At 52.0% G+C, this 20,589-nt stretch overlaps 1 protein-coding gene across 10 annotated transcripts in view; it reads right to left on the bottom strand.

Moving 5' to 3' along the window:
* The window catches only part of ABCC8 (ATP binding cassette subfamily C member 8), a 76,456-nt gene that overhangs the window by 25,223 nt on the left and 30,644 nt on the right, over window positions 1-20,589 (bottom strand). For all 10 annotated transcript variants that reach the window (XM_019652538.1, XM_019652540.1, XM_019652539.1 and 7 more), the window contains 7 exons: window positions 20,187-20,349; window positions 11,163-11,203; window positions 9,808-9,953; window positions 7,510-7,615; window positions 7,274-7,390; window positions 6,802-6,877; window positions 5,958-6,063 (listed from right to left, as the gene is read on the bottom strand). In XM_019652538.1, the coding sequence (XP_019508083.1) occupies window positions 5,958-6,063; window positions 6,802-6,877; window positions 7,274-7,390; window positions 7,510-7,615; window positions 9,808-9,953; window positions 11,163-11,203; window positions 20,187-20,349 (755 nt within the window). The remainder of the gene's footprint in view (window positions 1-5,957; window positions 6,064-6,801; window positions 6,878-7,273; window positions 7,391-7,509; window positions 7,616-9,807; window positions 9,954-11,162; window positions 11,204-20,186; window positions 20,350-20,589) is intronic.

Below are 20,589 nucleotides of genomic sequence, written 5' to 3'. Positions count from 1 at the left end.
ACACACACACACACACACACACACACACACACACATATGCAAATGAATAAAGAAAAGACTGGAAGCTTCTGGATGATGGGATGTTAGGTGGTTTTTATCTTCTTTATAGTTGTGTCTCTTTTCTAATTTAATGTATATTCTTTTAGAATCAGAGGAAAAAAATATAATTTTTAAAAAGTAGTTTGGAGGAGGAAGAAATTTGAGAAGGTGAGGAAGGGCTCATAGGAAGATACCGCTGAGCTGGAGCTTGAATGGGGAAGGCCTGAGACAGCGGAGATGGAGGGAGGGCAGCTAGATTAGAGGAGGAGGCAGCATGTGAGTGCAGGCAGCCTGGAGAAGTGGGAAGAATATGGGCTCTAAAGTTTGTATCCAAGGGGCTTCTCTACTCACTGGTTGTGAAATCTAAGGCAAGTCCCTTTGTTTAGAGGAGCCTCAGTTTCCTTATCTATAAAATTGGGGTAATGATACAAACCTCACAGTGACATTGGGAAAGTATATTATAAATACAGCTTCTAGCTAGTTGGAGGGAAGGGCATGGAGTTGAGGGGTGGGGGGATCATTCTTTCAGCTTAGTGCTTGGTCCCAAAGGTGCAGGCAGAGGAGGAACTGAACAGGCCCAACATTCATTTATGATCCCAGCAATAAATAAAAAGGGAAGGGGTGGAACTTGAGGTTGGAAAAAGAAGTTAAGACTTAGAGTCTCTGCATTCCTGTCTTCCTGCCCTAGACAGGCTTGTCGCTGCCCTGAGACGTCACCTTTCACCCACAGTGCCCCTTCCAATTGATGTCATTGGTCCTAATGCCAAATCTCTAAGAGAGGAAAGGGTTTTCTCATTGTTCAGCTGAGGAAACTAAGCTTCAGAGAGGTGAATCAACCTGCCCAAGGTCACACAGCCAGTGAGTGGCAGAGTTAGGACTACAACCCCAGACCATCTGGTTCCCAAGCCTGGCTCCATGCAGTGTCCCTTCTCCTATCTGCCTACCATCTCATCACACCTGTCTCCTTCTGGAAACCTGGGGTACACCTGAGCCCCTGACCCCAACTCCCTAAAGGCCCCAGGAACTGTATGGGCAGATGGGACAACAGGGTGCTTCTGAGAAGAGCCTATTTCTCACCCGTCGGGAATCAGGGGTCTCGGGAGGCAGCCTTCACACGAACTACCACACAGCAACAATTTCCTGAGGCAGGCCCGGGACAAGCAGGGCCTAGGCCTCCTGAGTGGGCAGACAGAAAAAATACATAGTTGACGTGGAAGCCTCAGTAAGTGGCGGGGGCAGGGGCAGCGGGCAGCTCAGTGAGGCCAATCTGCAGTTCCTCATAAGGAAGTGGGTCCTTTCTCCCCACCCCATGCTTTCCTCTGGGGCTCAGCTTCCTGCTGGCTCCCTGGGGACGTTTAAAATCATTCTACTGCAGACGTTAATGGCCCCATTTCCAGGGAAAGCATTTCACTTGAGTAAATCTGCTAATACGGGCTTTTTATCAAAATGTTTTCTTCTTAAAGATTAAGGAGAGAGTTTGAAAATTCCCAGGTGGACAGTGCACTGAAGCAGAGCGCCAGGCAGGAGCAGGTGACTATTATTAAAGTGAATGTTTGGGAGCTACCTGGTTCTCCCTGAGACCTGGACCCAGGTGGCTGACATGCTGGGTCCGCTCAGGGCTGCCTCAGTGACGCTCCTGCCCGGAATGCTGGCTCTTACCCGATGGGCACTCCATGCCCTTCCTAGGGCTCTATCTGCATGCTTCTGTCCACCACGACTGGTGAGCTCCCTGAGGGCAGGGGCCAGGCCTTCTCTTCTATTATTAAACAGTAGCCTGCACAGCGCAGTTCACAAAATATACATCCTGTGCTGGGCACCGGTGTACACTGGGGTGCAACACAGAATAATCTTCCAGCCCCGTCCTCAAGGAGCTCGGTGTCGTGGGGGAGACAGACCCATCAGCAGATAGTCACAATACAGTGTGAGACATGCGCTGATAGGAATCACTCATTCCAAACGTTGGTGGAGAAGGTGGGTGGTGGAATTCTGGGTTAGGGGAGCATTTGGGCAAACGCACATGGGAAGGAGAGAGGTGTACTGACACATTTGTAACAACCATCTCTTGAAGGTCATAAGTTGGCTTTGGTTCACTCATTCAGCAAATGAATTCACTTAGCAAAGGCACTGTGGATACAGAGAGGCAGATGAGATATGGTCCCTGTCCTCAGGGAGCTCACGCCAATCTCTCCAGGGAGAAAGGTTGGCGTACAATTAACGAGCAATAGAAGAATTTTATTCCTGGCATAGAAGTACATTGCCAAAGAATACTATTTATAGTAATATTTATGGGGCACTTACTACACGCTAGGTTAAGCCTCACATCAACCCCATGGGTAATAAGGGGAAACCAGTACAGAAAGGTCACAGAGTTTCCCAAAGCACAGAGCCCAGATTTGAACCCAGGCAGCCTGGCTCCAGTGTGCTCAGCCACACTGCTCATTTGTTCATTGAAGGAAGAAATGCACAGTTGTACAAACAAACCAATCTCCCCAGGGCATTCTCCATTCTGCACCTCCTAATCCCCTAACCCTCGGCCTTGTGCCTCCTGGAACTCTTCCTGGCTGCCTGGTCACCAGGCCGTGGCCCTGGTATGCGTGAAAAAACATCAGAACAGCCTGGCATCGCCCTCGCCTCTGGCTGCAGACAGGAAGGCTACCAGCTCAAATGCTATTTGGCTCTTGGCTCACGTTGCAAGTCCAACACCCCCCTGCAGACCTGAGGTCCAGCGTTTGAGGCATGGAGCTCCTGCAAGTAATGGAGGGAGGTCCTCAACACACAGCCCCACAGTTAACTCATTGCCCAAGACAAGGGGGCTGGACAGAGCTGCGTACATTTCCAGGGTTTTGAGAGACAAACAGCACATGAAGCCACTGATTTGTGTCTCCCCAGACTCCTCCTTCTCCCAGCTATTGTAATGAACTCCTAACTGGTCCCTCTTCCTGCAGCACCCCCCCCCCCGCCCCCTCTCTGATCCCTCGTCCTTTATAGCCAGCATGATTCCTCTACAGCCTTCAGGCTAAATCTCATGTCCCAGACCTGGCACATAGCAATGTCTGACCAGAACCCAGACCACTTCTTCAGTCCTGTCTCCCACCGCTGCACCCACATCCCCACTCCTCCAGGTATGAGAACCATGTTCTTTCATATCAACAGGACTGCGCCCAGGCCGATACTCCTGCCTGGAACACCTTCCTCTCCCACTCTTGCCTTTTCCGTCTGAGGGAACCACACTCATCCTTCAAGGCTCAAATACCACATCCACACGCGCCTTCTCTCCTTGACCGCAGAGTTCCTTGTTTCTCTGCTTGAGGATGTCACTGATCTCCTTTCCCTCCCTTACAAACAGGGGCCATGTCTTAATCGTTTTGGCATTCCTGTTGTTGTGCCCAGGGTCTGGCACACAGTAGGTGCTCAGGAAATATGGAGAAATTGGAGCATGAGTTGAGTCACAAACAAACTCTCACAGCTTCCTAGGGCTGCAGGCTATCCTGATGTGCTTCACTACGCTTGGGAAGGAAGTGTACTGTGGAGGAAGGCAAAGTGGATCCCGGGAAAATAAGAACCTTTTCACCATCTCCCCCTCCCCAAGCCTCAAACAGAGCCAGGAGCTGGGGCCCAGGCTGCCTGTTGAGGAGAGTGCTGATGAGGACAGAGCTGTGAGCACTCATGTGGTGGCTCTGCTGAGGAGGTGAGGGCGGGGTGACGGCCATTGGGCTGCTGGCTATTGGACTGTCAGGCAAGTGATTTTATTTTATTTTTTTTTAAGCTGAGCCATCCTGCCACCTGTTGACAGCTCAGTGGCTGCTCAGCTCCGGCCGGGAATCGAACCGCTGTTGCTCAGAGCTCAAACACTTGAGCGAGCTCTTAACCAACTGAGCCACTCGGCCGGCCCACAAGTGATTTTTTCATGTTTCCCTTTGAGCCCCTTTTCTCAGCACACAGCGGAAAGCCCACGCACTTGAGCACCTGAGTGCAAATCCCACTCTGCCATTTTAAGAGGTGGGTGGCCTTGGGCAACTTGTGTCACCTCAGTTTCCTCATCTGTTAAATGGGGATAAAATTCCCTAAGTCACAGTTGGGTGAAGACTGACTGAGACAATGAAGTAAATAAAGTGCCTTGCACAGTGTCAGGCACACAGAGGTGCTCCATTATCTTGGAGAGGTGCCTTGTATCCCCGGGTTGGGGCAGAGGTTTCTGAAGAGAGAGGAGGCAGCAGTCAGACCCTGAGTGAGGGTTGGCACAGCTTGGAGAAGAAGTGGGGGCCAAGGTAGGGCTGAGTCCTTGCTAAGCATGCCTGCCACTGCTATGCAGAGGACAAAGAGGTACTGACGCTGGTGTGAAGGCACCCGAGGGTGAGGGGGGTGGGAGGAGATGAAGAAAGTGGGGCAAACGGATCAGGCTCAGAGGGGGTTTGACTCACACTGAGCGGGACACAGCCAGGGGAATTCAGGGGCAGCCCCTACCTCTGTGCTCTGTAATCCCATCTAGAAAAGGCCTGTGCTCAGAGTGGGCCTGGGTTCAGCTTGCCCTCTGCATGGAACTTGGAGAATAATCCCAGGGACTGGACCCATGGGACACCAGCCAGGAGCCAGGGAAAGAGCCTTGGCTTGGGTCCCTGCTCCACACACTGACCTGTACATCTCCTGACTTCTCTATCCTCAGTTTCTACTTCTGTATAATGGGGTGAAATACCCAGTGAGAGGTTTAGTGGGAGGCTTCAATGAGATCATGCTTGCAATGAGCTTAGCAAAGGGCCTGGCCTGTAGCAGATGCCCAATCAAAACTGGCTGCTTTCTTCCATTCCCAGTTCACTGGGGGCTCCTGTCTTCCTATCACAGACACACACTATCAACCAACAGGCAAGGGATCCTCATTCCACAAGCGACGGGCAAAGAGACCTCCAACCTAATGCTTGGACTGCCCCAGTCACGCTATGTTAAGAAACTCCCCAAGAAGATGGGGAATGAAAGCAGAGATCCCTCCGTCCCCCCAAACACAGCACATTCCTGATGGAATTAAGGCTCCAGAGACTGAGTTCAATGGAAACCCAAGGGGCGCGTCTGCCACCCACAGTCCCATGGAGGAGGGAAACGTGCCACCTGTTGGGTGGACCATTTAGGGACAGTTTGGGAAAGCAGCAAATGGGGGTACACACAGATATTCAGACACTGGGCTCAAGGTCTTTCTCTCTGCTCGGTTCTGCACTCACGCTCATGAAAGACCTGACACCTTGAATGATAATTTCCCCCTAGAAATGATTGCTGGGGAAAGTTTGCCCTCTGCTGAAATGCCCACAGTCTTTATTCCTGAACAAGCACTACAAACCTCCATCGGGTGAAAACAACAGAGTCTGGGGTTCTGGCTCTTTAATTAAGATAGTGATCTTTCCCCAGAAACCCATGTTTATCTGGGTTATTTTTGGCTCCGCGAAATAGCCACTGAATGGTCTCTCCGAGCTTTGCTGATGATTAAGCCAGAAACCAATGTTTATGTCGCAGTTCCCCACGCTGGGAGGCAGTGCTGCTGAGCGAGCATGGGCTTTGGAGTCAAAGAGAACTGAGTTTGAATTCCAGCTCTGCCACTTATTAGCTGGGTGAATTAGGGCAAATCGTTTAACCCTCACCCATACAATGAGAACTGTTAACAGCGCTCAACCTTGCTGGTTGTCATAAGGATTAAATGGAATTATACATGCAGAGGACTTAGCAAAGTACCTGGCACATACATAGTAAGGGTTTAGTAAGTACTAATGAAGGAGAGAATAACAATTAACAGCATTTATTGAGTACTCATTGAACACACAGAATGCACAGTGCATGCTCAGCTGAGCAGTATGACTGAAAGGAGGGCTGCCCACCTGCCCACCACTAACGTCAGTCTCTCCCCACTAACGGAGCCCCGAGGGTGTGTCTATTACCTGTTCCAGAAGACGGCCCCTGAGACCTTCTGCATTTCCCCCAGGGTGGCAAGGAGCAGTGAGGACTTGCCACAGCCCACCTGTCCCACGATCATGGTCAGCTGGCCTGCAGTGGGGGGAGGGCGACAGATGGGAGTGGGGCCAAGAGGGAGTCTGAACAGCCACCACCCAGGAAGACAGACAGACAGCCTGGCCTGGGCCCCCATTTGCTTTCCTCCTACCTATAATCCTCAGGGAGTCCTTTCTCCCTTTGAGCCTTTCCTTCTGGAAGCCTCTGCTCTCCTTCCGGCTCCCCAGGTCCTTCCTCATCACCGACCCCCCTTCCCAAGCACGTGTCTCTCCCTTCCATTGCTCCCCAGTGTGAGCCCAGCTCCTCATGGTCGCACTATCGCCACCCTGGGCCCCTCCTCCGCCCCCTTCCATGCTCGCCTCGTGCTGCTGTCCCTGCCAGAATGGCCACCCTGCCTATGGCCCAAAGGACCCTGCTTATTCTCCACAACCCCCACCTCTTCCACAATGCCTTCCATGGCAACTTGGGTCTGACCTTTCTGTGAAGCGCCCAAACTCTGCACCCGTCGGTTTGGCATCAGGGCCCCCTGCTAGCCCTGTCCTTGCGGCTGCACTCCCGCCAAGCACATGGACTCCTCGAGGATGAAGCCCACCCCCTCTCTAGCATTCATACCCCAGAGCACCCCAGAAGGGTGCCCATAAAGCAGGTCTCAGTGAATGCTGATTTTCCCTTTTCTCTCCATGTCATTTGATGGGACATGGGGAGGGGGCACTTCAAACACAACTTGGAGGCGTACCCCTCCAGACCATGACAGAGGGGTGAGCTGGGCTGTACCTCGGGGGATGCGGATGGTGATGTTGGACAGCGTGGGGATTCCATCCGGGGTCCATGTGAAGAAGCCTCCGATGATCTGCATTGGTGACACACCAGCACCCAGAAGACAACAGAAAGGCAGCTGGATTCTCAGCGTGAAAGTCTCTTGCCTCCCCTCCCTCACGAAAGCCAAAAAACACCGGTTCCAGTCCCTGGATCACCTCCAAGGCAGAGGAGTGGGAGAGTAGCCTTCTCATGCCGACCCTTGCCTGAGACACCGTCCCCAGGAGGGCAGCCATGGGCCCTCCCCTACCCCTGACAAGGTGGAGATGCAAGACGTGTTCCTGGCCCCGGGACTCCTATGGACCCTATAGGTAGCGAGTGATTTGGGGCAGAGGACTCAATACTCAGGTCTCTGGCTCTTCAGGTGCTGAGCTTTCTCCTGGAGATGGGGCTGGGGGGTCAGGCATGGGGTACAGGATCTAGGACTCACCTGGACACAGCAGTTGTCAGCATCCCCATCTGCACTGGGGGCCAGACTCTGCAGTGGGCCTGTGAGCCCCTGACAGTCCTCCCGGGCTGGACGCTTGCGGTTCACAACCTTGAGGGGCTAGGGATAGTTAGGAGGAGATGAGGGTCCATGGGGCTGGGAGCCCCACAGGGAAGGGAGACCCCTTTCCTGTGTGGAAGAGCTGAGGGCCCGGTAACAAGGGGAGGCTGGACACTCACCAACGCCTGGTACTTGCTGGCTTGGCCCTGGGGCACAGGCTCCCGGGGAGCACACTGCTCCTCTCGGATCTCCGCACTGGACAGGAACTCACTCAGCTTTTGCACACTGCAGAGGAAGCACAGAGACACCCCTCACCCCTGCCAGGGGCAGAGGGGAGGGGAGAGGGGAGAGGGCACAGCCTGAGAGGGCAGCTATGAGAAGGTTCCATGTTCTGGGGTGCAGCCCCCACAAAGCCCCCAGTGGAGGGAGACAGAGCAGGGGGCATCCGTGTTGGGGGCAATAGGTGTTACCAGGATTTGTCAGGGTTGGTTAGTCAGTCAGTAGAGTAGGTTGGGGTCTGGATTATGGTGGATTTGGTTAATTTTAGGGTTCATTTAATGTTAAGGTTGGATAGACTGAAGGGTAGTTGGTGTTGGGCCTTATCAGTTGTTGCTCAAGTTAAGGTTGATCAGGGTTAAGGTTAGTTAGGATTAAGATTGGTTAGTAACAGTAGGTCATGTTTATTGAGCATGTACTATAAGCCAGACACTGTGTTAAATGCTTTATGAGCATATAATTTCATCCTGCTGGGGGAGGTGTGGGGGAGGTGTTATTGTTCCCAGCTCATGGAGGAGAAGGCTTCTCCCCCACCCCCTTCCCCACCAGAGAATTTCCCTATGGACCCAGGGGAGGCTCCTGAAGTTTCGGTTCATTCTCTCTCATCCCTGGGGGTGTGGAAGCTGTCTGAGAAAGCTCGAGAATTATTGGTATACCCCTTTCCTCCCTTTTGCTAAGTGTCCAACAGGCCTGGGGCCAGACAAGCCCTCCAACTCTCAAGGCAAAAACAGTCTGGGTTCTAAACGGGCTGTAGTCCCCGGCTTCTGTTCTGTGCATGATCCCCCCTTTCCTGACCAGGAGAAGCCAGCCTCTGCCTCATTCCCGTCTCTCCTTGATCCATCACTCTCAGCAGCCATTGACCTGCTCCCGCCTTCAGCCCAGAGTCTGTTCTCCCTCTTGAAAAAGGCCTCAGCTACCCCGGTGACAGTGAGATTAGGAGTGTCTGCATATGGAAATGCTTCTGAATCAGCACAAGAGACTTCCAACAGGTGCAGCATCTTGAACCTGTGGTTTCTATGCAGAATCCCAGGGGCTGGGGTGGCAGTGGGGGAGGAAGGGTGATCATTAGAAGTTACAATGGTATGGCCAATAAAACTGAGTCAGCGCAGCCAACCCTGGAAATGGGAATTGATCTTTTTCTGGCCTGTTACTCCCTGGTTAGATATTCCCCTGACAATAGTTCTGCTGAGTTATGCCCCTTCCATCCTTGAACCCCTGCCAGAGCTGCCAGATCGATGGAGAGGTGTATCCTGGGACCAAACAGGTGCGGTTGCAGTGGTCACCAGAGCAAGTCCTAGGGCTGCCACATGTAAGTTGCTCCTTCTATCAGCTACTTCATTCCAACAGCTACTCCTTCCTGCCAGCTGCCTAGTACCTACAAGGGTCCCATGAGGCAGGGGTATCACTTTCCTCAAGGCTGAAGGGGCCTGGGTACAGAGGACATTTATTACCGTCCTACTGGTGATGGGAAAGGTCATAGCTAGCTCTCCCAAGAGACATGACAGGCCATTGGTTTCAGGGAGCTATTTCAGAGGCCTAAGGAGACCTTCCATTCCAGCTATGATACTCTCCAGTTAAAGCCTCAGCCCTCTACCTTCAGGCTTTCTTTCCTAAGAGGGTGATGCCTCTGGGAGACTGGCAGAGTCAGCACTTGGCTCTAAAGCCTGGAAGTGGGGGCCTCCAAGAGCCGTGGGCCAATCCGGGATAGGGTGTGCAGGCACTGACGGGGGTTGGAAGGCTCGGGGACCCATGGGAAGAAGAGGGGATGCTCAACCTGGGGAGGACAAAGATTCAGTGGGTACCTTCTTAAATCCAAGAGGCTCTCTTATGGGAAAGGGAAGGTGGTTATTCTGGGGGGCTCTGGAGGGTGGAACTAGGACCAATGGGTAGAATTTATAAAGATATACCAATTTTGGCTCTTTTTTTTTTTTTTACAGAGTTATCTTGGAGGTTGTGACATTGAGTTCCCTCTCCTTGGAGGCATGCAATCAGGTTGGCTAGTTTTTTCGCAAAGGGTGGCATGGAGGGGAGTCACATATGGCCTATGTCCCTCTGACCAACCACCACCAGTTCAGCGAGGGCCAGTCCAATGGCGAGGTGTGTCCTGGGAGCAAACAGGTGTGGTTGCAGTGGTCACCAGAGCAGTCCTAGGGCTGCCACATGAGCTACCTGCCCAGTGCCCTGCTGGGCCCACTTCTCACCTGACTAGCGCTTTGACGGTAGACCGGACCACACTAGACAGCAGGAACAGTGGCGTGACCAGGATGTGGAAGAGGGACAGGGAGGCGAAGGCCACTGAGGGTGAGAAGTCGGCCTCCTTGAAGAAGCTGACGTGGCCCACGAAGGTCTGTGGACAGAGGCACATGTAAGACAGGGATGACAGAGCGTGGGCCCCTCCCACACTGGAAACACTCAGTCCATAGGAAGGAAACAAGAGGTCTGGAATATGGCACCCAAGGAGACCTTTCAGCTAGAGACACCTTCATCATCCTCACAGTCATCTCATGGCAACGTCCTCAGCACGTTCAGGGCTTCAAGCTGGAGGGCCGGGGCTGCTCCCTCCCTGTCCTACCCCCTCGTTGCCAGGAATGACCAGGGAGGAGCCCTCCGGTTAGATCAGCTCTGCCCGCTCTCAGACAGCAGTCCTCAGATGGGACAATGGAAACACAAGAATTACTAACCACCTGGTCACAGTGCTTGCCCCCAACTACCTGGCTGGCTCAGCTGCCTGTGTTTCCCAGAGTTCCCTGAAGGGCCAGGCCAGAAGCAGGACAATAAATCACATCGAAAGTGAATTCCCAAGTATGCTTGACAGGCTGTGAACTCGCCACAGCTCAGGGACACTGGCCCCGGGGGAAATCAATGCATCTTTTTAAAGAACTGCCGCCATCACAGAAGCCAGGGTGATGGGAATCCTGGGTGAAGGGGCCGCGGGCTCGTGGGGATTCAGGCTTTTCTGCAAGGGCACGCTGCTGGCCCCCGCGGCTGAGCTCCCACATCGCTTTGGTCAAACTCTCTTTAAAAAAAACCTCTACTGTAATGACATGGAGAATTGTTTGGACTGTATTCTTACATTTCAAAAGGCGGGCTACAAAACTGCACATGCCGCGCAATCCTATTTTTGTGAAAAGGTCATATTATGTGCCTTAAAAGAGACTGGAAAGAAACACATCAAAGATGCTGCCCATGGGATTGTGGGTGATTTAAATTCTCTCTGGCCTTTGCTTTCTGAATTTCCCAACATTTCTACAATAAACACGTTTCACTTTTATAATTTAAAGGGTTGGTAGCTATTTTCAAAAGAAAGCTTAATTTCTTTACAGACCAAGCCTCACGTCTTCCAGGCCCAGAGGCCGAGGCCCCTTTCTCCTTGGCGGGGACGAGGGGGAGGGACCCGCCTCGTATTTAGACTTTCAGTCCATTGCCCTATTTTCAGCCCCAATGCCAAGCCTTCTTACGAAGTCCCTGTGCAGAAAGGCCGAACCCTGGGCGACCTCTCATTCCAGACATTCTGCCCCCCGCATCCCACCAGGAGATGGAGGAAGGATCTACTTACGATGAGGACAGCTGCAATGGGGATGGCCGTGTTCATGAAAACTGTGGAGGAAGCACAGGGGAGGCTTAGTGGGAGGGATGAGACAGCTAACAATGAAGGTGCCCAGGCTGGCCTGGAGGCAGTGTGGCCTGTGGGGTCCTTTCCCCAGCCTGCAGGTGGGGTTGGGGTCGGGTAGGGGCAGAGGTCTAGCCCTGTGGCACCTCCGGCTCTTCACCTGTTTTCCTCAGGACTCTTGTCCTATGTCTGAGACTTATGCCTTCAAATAAAGGCTTAAATGTTCCTCTTCTGCTCCATGTGAACCGTGTGAAGGAAGCCCCATGAAACAGTGGTAGGAGACGGGATGGGGGAGTCGGCTGTGAGCTCAACAGCTTGTGTTTCTGAGGCACCTGATTGCTACTGCTTCCTCTGCCTCTGGTCTCTGTGCTCCCCCCAAGCTGGGTTCTCTCGGAGGCTTCAAGGCTTCCTAATCTCCCATGGCTCTTGGGAAGGATTTCAAATTCATTCACACTGAGGTATCAGTGGCTAAGGACAGCTTAAAACAGGGTCTCCCTTAGCCCTGAGGCTGAGTCCATGCCCAGGTGGGCCCATTGGTTTGCCGCAACAGAGGTCCCCTCCTTATTCTGTTTAAAGTGTAGCCCTCAGGGACACCAGAGGAAAAAAAAAGAGCTGAGCTTAAAGTCAGAGAAGGGTGGAGTCCCTGTTAGGTATAAGCTGTGTAACCCTGGGCAGGCCATTTCTTATCTCTGTGCCTCCGTTTCTTCACCTGATTTTTGTAAACTTATACTTAACTTGTTCGCACACTCTGGCTCTCTCCGAGGTGAGGGGAGATAACGTGGGGAACAGGCTCTGTGAGCCCTAAGTGCTGCGGGAGTCTCATACCTCACTAGCTGCTAGTTTAGCCCTGCTCCTCTGGCCCAATGTGCGAGATGCCCAGAATTTGGGCATGAGGTCCTGGACTTCCAGAGAGAGCAGCCCTTCTAGCGTAAGAGATGACCATTTAGCTTGCCATCTCATCCTCCTTCTTCCAGGAGCTTCTGCCATCCAGGCCAGCCCAGAAGAGAGTCTGGTTCTGTAATTAGCCAAATGAAAGCAGGACGAGTCAGGAGCCAGGAGCCAGAGGCAGAGGGCTCAGCCTGAGCATACGGCCCCTGCCTAATGAAAGGCGAAGTCTCTGACACTGAAGAAGTCCAGACAGCCAACACTATTCCCAGAAGCTGACTGTCCACCTACTCCAAGAATCCGGCACCAACTAGTACATACACAGTGTATGCTAGACACGTGGACTCCCGAGTGGGTGGGAGGACATGGCCCCTGCCCTCAGCGGGTTCCTGGTTTGAGGAAGGAGACAGAACTATGCTCCCAAGAAGGTTCTGACATACTGGGGAGAAAGGGAAATAACCCTAGAGAGCTCCTAAGCAGGCAGGAAAGACATTGTACCCGTCTTGTTGGATTCCTAATCTGACAAGGGGGACGCGGTCATTGCAGAGCTTCCAACCTCACGGGGGAGATACGGCTGGAGCTCTAGGGCCACTGCTAATCTCTCTGACCACAGGGCTTTTTATCAACACCAGTATCATACCTGACCATGCTTTAACTTTCCTTCCTGAAGAGGGTTCCGTGTCTCCAGGTGCCCACTGCAATGCCACAGCCCTCCCTCATAGGCTCTGGAAGGGGCGGTATAAGCATTATTGGTTTTCCTACGGTAGAAGGGACCCAGACCTGAGACTTAGGACACAGTGCAGCCATTATTGGCTGGGGAGAACGAGGGGGACCAGGACTCCTAGGAGGCCTGGGGCCTTTGACCATCACCAACCATATAGCTCCAAACATGAGGTAGCCTTGCCTCTCCCCTGCAGGGCCAGTTATTCCAGGGAGTTCCCTTAGGGCAGGGGCCTCCTTTTCTTCCCTGCCCACCCCATGAATTACCAAAGAGGAGTGGTTCAGGCTACAGAAGGCACCTGTGCACCACCCCTTGGACCTCTGCCCCAGGCCAAGGCCTCTCCCACACATCCTGGAGCTCAACTCCCCCGCTAAAGAACAGGCTCGCAGTTAGGTTGTAAATCGGTACAACTCAGCTTGGAAAGTAATCTGGGGCTTTGTAGCTCGAGTCATGCAGACGTTTAGGCCTTCTGATCCTGTAATCTCTCTCCTGGGAATTTATCTGCAATACATAACCACTCAAGAGAAGCACAAGTCCCATCAGACACGAAATCAACTGGCAACATCCAACAAGTAAATTTGTTTCAGGAAATGTGGTACATCACCTCTCAGGAAGATTCCACAGTCAGAAAATGTGTGATAATTGACATTTTGTTTTATTGCATGTTTTCCTTGTCGTGATTTTTTTTAAGTTATATTTTTTCTATTTTGTTTTCTGTATTCTTATAGCTGCCTGAACTCCTTTGAGGAATGAGACAAGTACAATTTAAAATGAGTATTCCAAAGCTGATGCAGCAACAAGGAGAGAATACATGTGATATAACTAATTTCCACCCTGTTCTGGCTGTTGTATGGAGACGCTAAAGAATGAAAATATAGGTTTCCATTTCCCTCACCCTCTCCTGCAAGGACGGCCTTTGTGCAGGGAGCTCTGGGTGCCCTTTGGGGTGGGGGATGGGGGGATGGAATCACCAGCTGCTTGTGTTTTAAAGGCCTCTCTGAAGATCACCCCACTGGGTCTTGGGGTGGACATGGCTGGAACTGGGGATATCAGTGCCAAAAACCGGGAGGCATGGGAGGCTCTGGCACCTCTCTGAGCTCAGCAGACACCCCAGCACCCTAGTGAGGGGGGTAGGGAGGGAAGGGAGCTTAGCATCCCATCTGTCATAGGTTGAAGACTTGTGGCCTTGCCTCTATTTTTCTGAATCACATAAGACCCTGTAAGATGCTAAAGGTGGTAGAGGGGTAAAAAAAAATATATGATCAAGAATGGATTTCTCGCCAACTTTGACATGGGGTGGGCTGACTCACTTTGATTTGATGTAGGAAAGACAAACAAACAAACAAACAAACAAAACCATGATAATGCTCAAATCTTGACTGTTAGGGAGCAAGAAATCCTGTGAAGCAACACTATATGAAAGCAGAAGATGACAAAATGATGTGTAAATGAGATGCTGTTATGGAAAAGTTCAGCTGCAGGCAGGCAGGCCTGAAAGGCCACCTTTGAAAGCGAAAGCCTTTCTATAATGGTGCAGAGGTGTGGGTAGGTGTTATTTCAATCCTCCCCTAAAATATCCCATAAGACTTATTCATTCAAAAATTATTTTTTGAGGGTTTCCTCTGTTCCAGACGTGATGCTGGGCTCTAGGGGTACAGTAGTGAATAATGTGTCAGCCTTTCATAACCTCCCCTGCAACGAAACAAAACCACAAATCAACAGAAACGAAAGCTGGGCTCAGGTCTCCGCCCCTCCAGCTTTCTTTGCCTCAGGAATACTGCCTGGCCCTGTAGGTGCCAGCACACACCACAATACCAGCGGCTTTTAATTTCCAAAGCATTGATAAATATTTCATAAGCCACGTGCCAGCCATTTACACCTCTGGTTAACTTAAGCTTTGTCCCCCTGGGGGACCAAGGGGAGCTGCAGGCTCATAGTCTGGGCCTAATTGCAGGTTGTACCACCAGGTGAGGAAAGTATATTTTGAAGCACACAGGGCTATATCCCTTTCAGCCCGGGTGTCATTCTGAAGTCAACAGAGAAGGAAGGAAAGCAGGATAATGGTGTGTCTGGCGCTGGCAGTGGTGGGAGCACTGCAGGAGGCCCTGCAAGGCACACTGATTCCTGCCTCCTTAACTGATGAACCTCCCCAGCTCTCCCCGCTATACCTCCCTGCCCAAGCAGGCCAGGATACGCATCAGCAACCCACGGCGGCTGCACCAGCTGGCGATGGGAAGGGCAGATATTGAGGCAGAATTTCAGGGAAGCTGGAGAAGGAAGGAAGGGGGATCAGATCTGGAGGTCACCTTGTCTCCTGACACTGGCTGGATGACCAAGGAGGGCAGGAGGAGCACAAGTCTTGGGTTGTGAAAAAGGGGCAGGTGCTGGGTGCCCTGTGAATGAGTCTCGCCAGCGCCATCTTGCCCCTTTCGCTCCCACCCATAGCAGTGCTGGGCTTTGGAGTTTGTGTTTTGTTTTTCAGGATGTGACGAGGTCAGTCACATGCATTCAAGGAGGGCCCATCTGCCTGTGGTTCAGGTCGGACTGGGAAGAGGGCAGACCCCGGACCCCAGAACCCTGCAAGATGTGGTAAACCACATCTTCCCTTTACTTAAACCCCTTCCATAGCTCCCCTGCCTCAGGAGAAAACCTAGAGGCCTGAACACAGGGCACCGGGTCCTGTGTGATCTGGTATTGTTTTCCTCTTCTCACCGAATTCTGTTCAAGTCTTAAACACACTATCACCTCGTGGCCTTTGTGCCTGGAACACTCTTCCCCTCACCTGGTTAACTTGTAGTCATTCTTCAGGCATCAGCAATGGGCCTCACCTCTGACAAAGCTTCCTTGACACCCACCACCCCTAAGACTAGGCTGGGTATCCCTCTCGTGGGTGCCTAGAATACCCCTTTCGGTTCCTGTCACTCACGACACAGTTTTATGTCTGGCTTCCCTACCAGACTGAGCAACCTTGCAGGCAGGGGTCTATGTTTCTTTTCACCACTGCATCCCCCATGCTTAGCACAAGTCCTGGCACATAGTAGGTGCCCAGTAAAAAAATTGTTAAATAAGTGAACAAAAGAAACGAAAGAGGCCAGGGCATGGTGAGGACCACAAAAGAGAAAGTGGGGCACTTGGAACTGACCCCATGGTCTGACCATACGCCCAGATACTGTTCATGGCATGGTCTCCCACAGGGCAGTGAGGGTGAGGACCATGCCTGCCTCCCCGATAACCCCCAGGGCCTCTGTAGAGTCTGGCACAAAGAGAAGGCTCTGAAATTGGTGCTGCACGAAGGACTGAATAAAATGGCAGCATGCTGGTTGGTTGACTGGTAGAGCCTGGGAACCCTTTGTCACTCCTGCAAAGTTTGTCCTCAAATGCATGGCCAGGCTGGGTCCCTAGGGTTATGCTGCTTCTGCAAGCAAATAAGGATCCTAAGGGAAACGGCCACAGCACTTGCCTCCAGCTTTTCCCCACTTTGTCTTTTTCCCACGCTACTCATTGAAATCCTGCCCATCTTGAAAGGTGTGGCCCAAGCCTCCTCTTGCACGAAGCTCTGTGTGAACTCTCAGTCCACATGGTCTTCCTTCTTCTCTGTGCTCTGCCCTTTACTGGCTGAGGACCTCTGTGAGTCATTTCATTTCACGGGGCCTCAGTCTTCTCTGCTGTAAAATGGGACACTAGAGCTACACACCTCACAAAGTTGATATGAGGATTGAGTGCAGTCACTTTAGGGCTCCCTGCCACACTGCTTCATGTGTGTTAGCTCTGACTGTTCAGCAGAGTATAAACTCCTTGAGAGAAGGGAGCACGTCTTACAGTCTCTCGCATCCCTCACTGCTTAGCACGGGGCTGGGCTCCCTCAATACCCACCAAGTAACTTACATCTGTTTTTCTTTGATTCTGGATTTTGATAGCAGGGAAACTGCCCCAATTTCCTTTTTACCCCCACCCCCACCCCCATACACCTGCACCAGCTCAGCGCGCTACATGTAGGCGCTCTCAGTGATGCTGACGGTGAGGCCATCAGATAGAGTATCGGGGGTAACATGTCTGCCTGAGAGGTTGACTGCCTGGCATAGGATGACAGGCTGAAAGCCCAGCAGGCAGCACCAGGATGGGCTCCATCCAGAAACGTGACTCCAGGGCTCCTGGGTGGCGCCAGGACCCCATGGCTGGCGCCAGGGGTGAGTAGAAAAGATGTCCCATTACCTCAAGCCTAATGACCTGTGTCCTGATCCCTGGTGATAGAGAGCAGAAGGCAGGAAGTCCAGGAGGAGATAAGTGAAAAGCACACTCAAAGCATATACCTGCAGCCAGGAGGTGCCCCCACCCCAGCACCCTGTCTCTCCCCCCTCACTGGCCAACACTAGGAAACCCATCCCAGGAAGGGCCAACGCTGAGCAAACAGCACTTGGCTTTCAGGGCTCTCCCAGAGGGCTCTTCTCTTTCCCTCCTCAGCGCCCCTTCCAGGGACCAGTCTGGGCTGCTCTGTTTACCTTTCTAGGTCGCTGAGTCCTAGATAGGTGAGGGGCCCTGGGAAGACCCTTTCTAGGCTCCAGAGCCCCTCCCTCCTTCCAGAGACATCCCAGCTCTTGACAACAGCATCTCCTTTCCCCAGGTCCCTTCACAAAACCCTGGCTAGTCTTCTGAGGGCCCCATGGGACAAAGAACACCTACTAGATAGGCTTCAGTGGGCTAGCCTGGAACCTAGGCATCTTATGATGTTGTTTACCTAGGAAAAAAACATCCTCGGTTGCAGCTTGGAATGCCCGAAATGAGTATACAGGCAATTAAGTTCACAAACTTTCCACTATGCACTTACATGGTAGAAAGTTCGTGTACTTAATTGTCAAGTCTTTGTACAGCTCCTAGAAGCAAAGTAGCTGCCACCTGCCCCCATCTATATTACTCAAGTTTGCCCCTACTCTGCTGCCAGGACTCTTGGGGACCCAGTGCCCCAGTTTCCTTGCTGCTTCCCTTCTCTCTCCCACTGCAGCAACGGTGAACCTGCCCCGCCTACCCTGCCACGTTGTTGCTGGGAGAGGAAGTCACCTGGCTGTGGTATGATACCCTCTTCCACCCCAGCAGCTGTTCCCCCTGATGGGATGCCTGGAAGCCAGGTGTCTGTAACTCAGAGGGCTACACAGTGTGGGGTTACTGTTAACACGACCAGACCCAGGGACAGGCAGAGTTGGCAGAGAGAAGGATGGAGAGGGTCTGGGTCTGAAGACACCAATTTCTGAGCTCCCTAGATGGTCCTTCCCAATTTTTTCTGTCCTATGGAGTGCTCAACCTGAGGGTCCAAGGCCACAGGGTCAGGGATGAGGGTAAAGGGGTGAGATCAGCAACCTGGAGTGTCTTGGCAAGGAATTCAGGAAGCAACGGCTGCCTGCCATGCTCACAGCTCCAGTCTGAGAAAATCAGATCCTCGCAGGACTTTCCACAGAAAAATCCTGCAGCCATGTATGGTGGATAGCCTGGCCACTGCTGACTGGACCAGGGTCCCTGCTTGAGGCACAGGACACCAGGGTCTGGATGGACACAGGGAGGCAGGACACCTGGTGCTCAGTGCAAGCCTGCCCTGTAAGAACCTTTGGGTTGGATGGTGGCCACCTGGCTCCGCCAGACCCTCTCTAGGCAGCGTGAAGACAAGGAACACACCGATGGCCTGAGGGATCCTCTCATTCTCTGTGAGCCTATCTGGAGACACCAGCGCACCTTCCACTCCTGCCCCACTACCTGCCACCCCCAGGTGTGTCACTTCCTGGCACAATGAAATTTCAGCTAGTGGAGGTGGTCAGTCTTATTCATCTCTTCTAATATCCTTCCTTATTTCTCGCTCATTTCAGAGCCGCTTCTAGGTTATTTCTCTTCTACTAAGAGAAAATAGCCTGCAAATGGTAGCCCTTTGGGTCCTAAGTCTTCTTCAGCCCATATAGATTCCCAGCTCTGTGAGGAAAGTAGTTCAAGGCCGGGAGTTAGAGACTCTGGAGATGTGGCCTGAGCCAGGCTATTAACCTCAGGAGTGACCTCAGGAAGGCACCCCCCTCTGGGCCTCACTTTCCCACCTGTAAAACGGTTCTCCCAACTTAGAGAAAACATTTTCCATTTACCTCCCTCGCCATATTCTGTGTTTTCCACAGATCTAGCTTTTAATTCATAAATTCTCGCTTCAGCTATGTCATTTCATATAACCTATACCCTGAGTTGTTTCCAATTTGTTTTTTTCCTCTCTGGGGACTTCCTTTTGGCCTTTCCTACCATAATGGCTCTTAAATTGGACAGGTCAGGGAGCCAGTGTGAGGTCTGCCAGCTGCTAAATATCGACATCCCAATTATGCACTTGGGCAGGAACCACCACGGGGGTGGGGTGGGGTGGTAGGGACCATGTCCATGGAGCCACTAGACCAACTGAGAGGTAAACCTGAGCCAGAACTCCATCGATCACGCGACCTCCATACGCCTTGACTCTGACCTGGGGACTGTTATCTACTGAGTTAATTTCAATGACTAAATTTTTAATTTCTAGGAGTTCTTTTGGCTTTCTTTTCCCCTGGTACTTTCCTGTTTTGCCTTGTAGGTTTTATACCTTCTTTAGCTCTTTAACTATTTTATACACATTAATTCTAGACCATTCTATCATCTCCAGATATTGAGGGAGTAATTCTCCTATTTTTTGTATTTGCTGACTCACCCTGGTGGTGCATTTTTCTCTAGTGGATTTTAATTTCTTTATTATTGGCTCCTTTTTCCACAGGAATGTTCACCACGGGAGCCTGTGTTCTCTGGAAAGTGTGTCTGCTGGGATCCTAGGCGTTTTAACCAGTTTTGGTCTTTTTTTTCCCCTTCTCTATATTTTCTGGGCTTGGGGTTCCCAGACCACTTGATTAATGTAAATTCAGTTAGTATAAATACACCTGTGAGGACCTCAAACTTGAGCTTCTGGTGTTTAAAGAAAACATTGCTCCTTCTCAGGGCCCCAGATAAATGGAAACTTCCTTGTGTCCTCCCCATGGCAGTGGCAGCTCCATCTCCTCACACTTAGGAGATTCAAAACTTGTTACTGATTTGTTTACTGCTGCCTCTCGGCTCAATTCCATATCAAAGACCCCATCTCTCTTTCTCTTCACTGTATCCTGAGGGCAAGCACAGTGCCCCACACAGAACGCGCTCTCAATACATGTGTTCTGGACAAATGACTGAAGAACACTGTGATTTCTGGGGGCTCTCTGCTACATGAGTCAGTTGGAGGCTCAGCTGGATTGGATGACCCCGAAGCCTGCACTTCTACGACTCCCACCCCCTCCCCAGGCCCTGATACCCTATCTGAGCACATAGGCAGCCAGCTGGGGTGGACTCACTGGAGATGGAGGTGTAGATGGCGAAGGCCCTGAGGCTGGTCATCTCCTTCTTGCGGGTCATCTCCACCCGCGTGCAGAAGATGTTCTCCCAGGCGTACAGCTTGAGCAGTTTGATGCCGCGGAGCATCTCGTTGGTCTGCTTCAGCCTCTCGTTAGAATACTCCTGCCAGGGGTCAGTGAGTCAGAGCGGGGTTTCCTCTGCCCCCATCGCACCCCAGAGGAAGGAGCTGGGCCAGCGCCCTCACCACTTCACAGGCAGTGCCCAGCTCCTGGCCCCACAGGGATGCTCTCTGCCTTCTCCATGAATCCCATTTCACACACAAAGAAACCAAGGCCTGGACAGGTGACGTGACCTGCTCAAAGTCAGTGACAGTGTGTGTGTGTGTGCGCGCGCGTGTGTGTG

Source organism: Hipposideros armiger, unplaced genomic scaffold (genome assembly GCF_001890085.2).
Source record: "Hipposideros armiger isolate ML-2016 unplaced genomic scaffold, ASM189008v1 scaffold_181, whole genome shotgun sequence".
NCBI classification, from domain to species: Eukaryota; Metazoa; Chordata; class Mammalia; order Chiroptera; family Hipposideridae; genus Hipposideros; species Hipposideros armiger.
The sequence above is the reverse complement of the archived record's forward strand: the minus strand, read 5'-3'. Positions and strand labels throughout refer to the sequence as shown.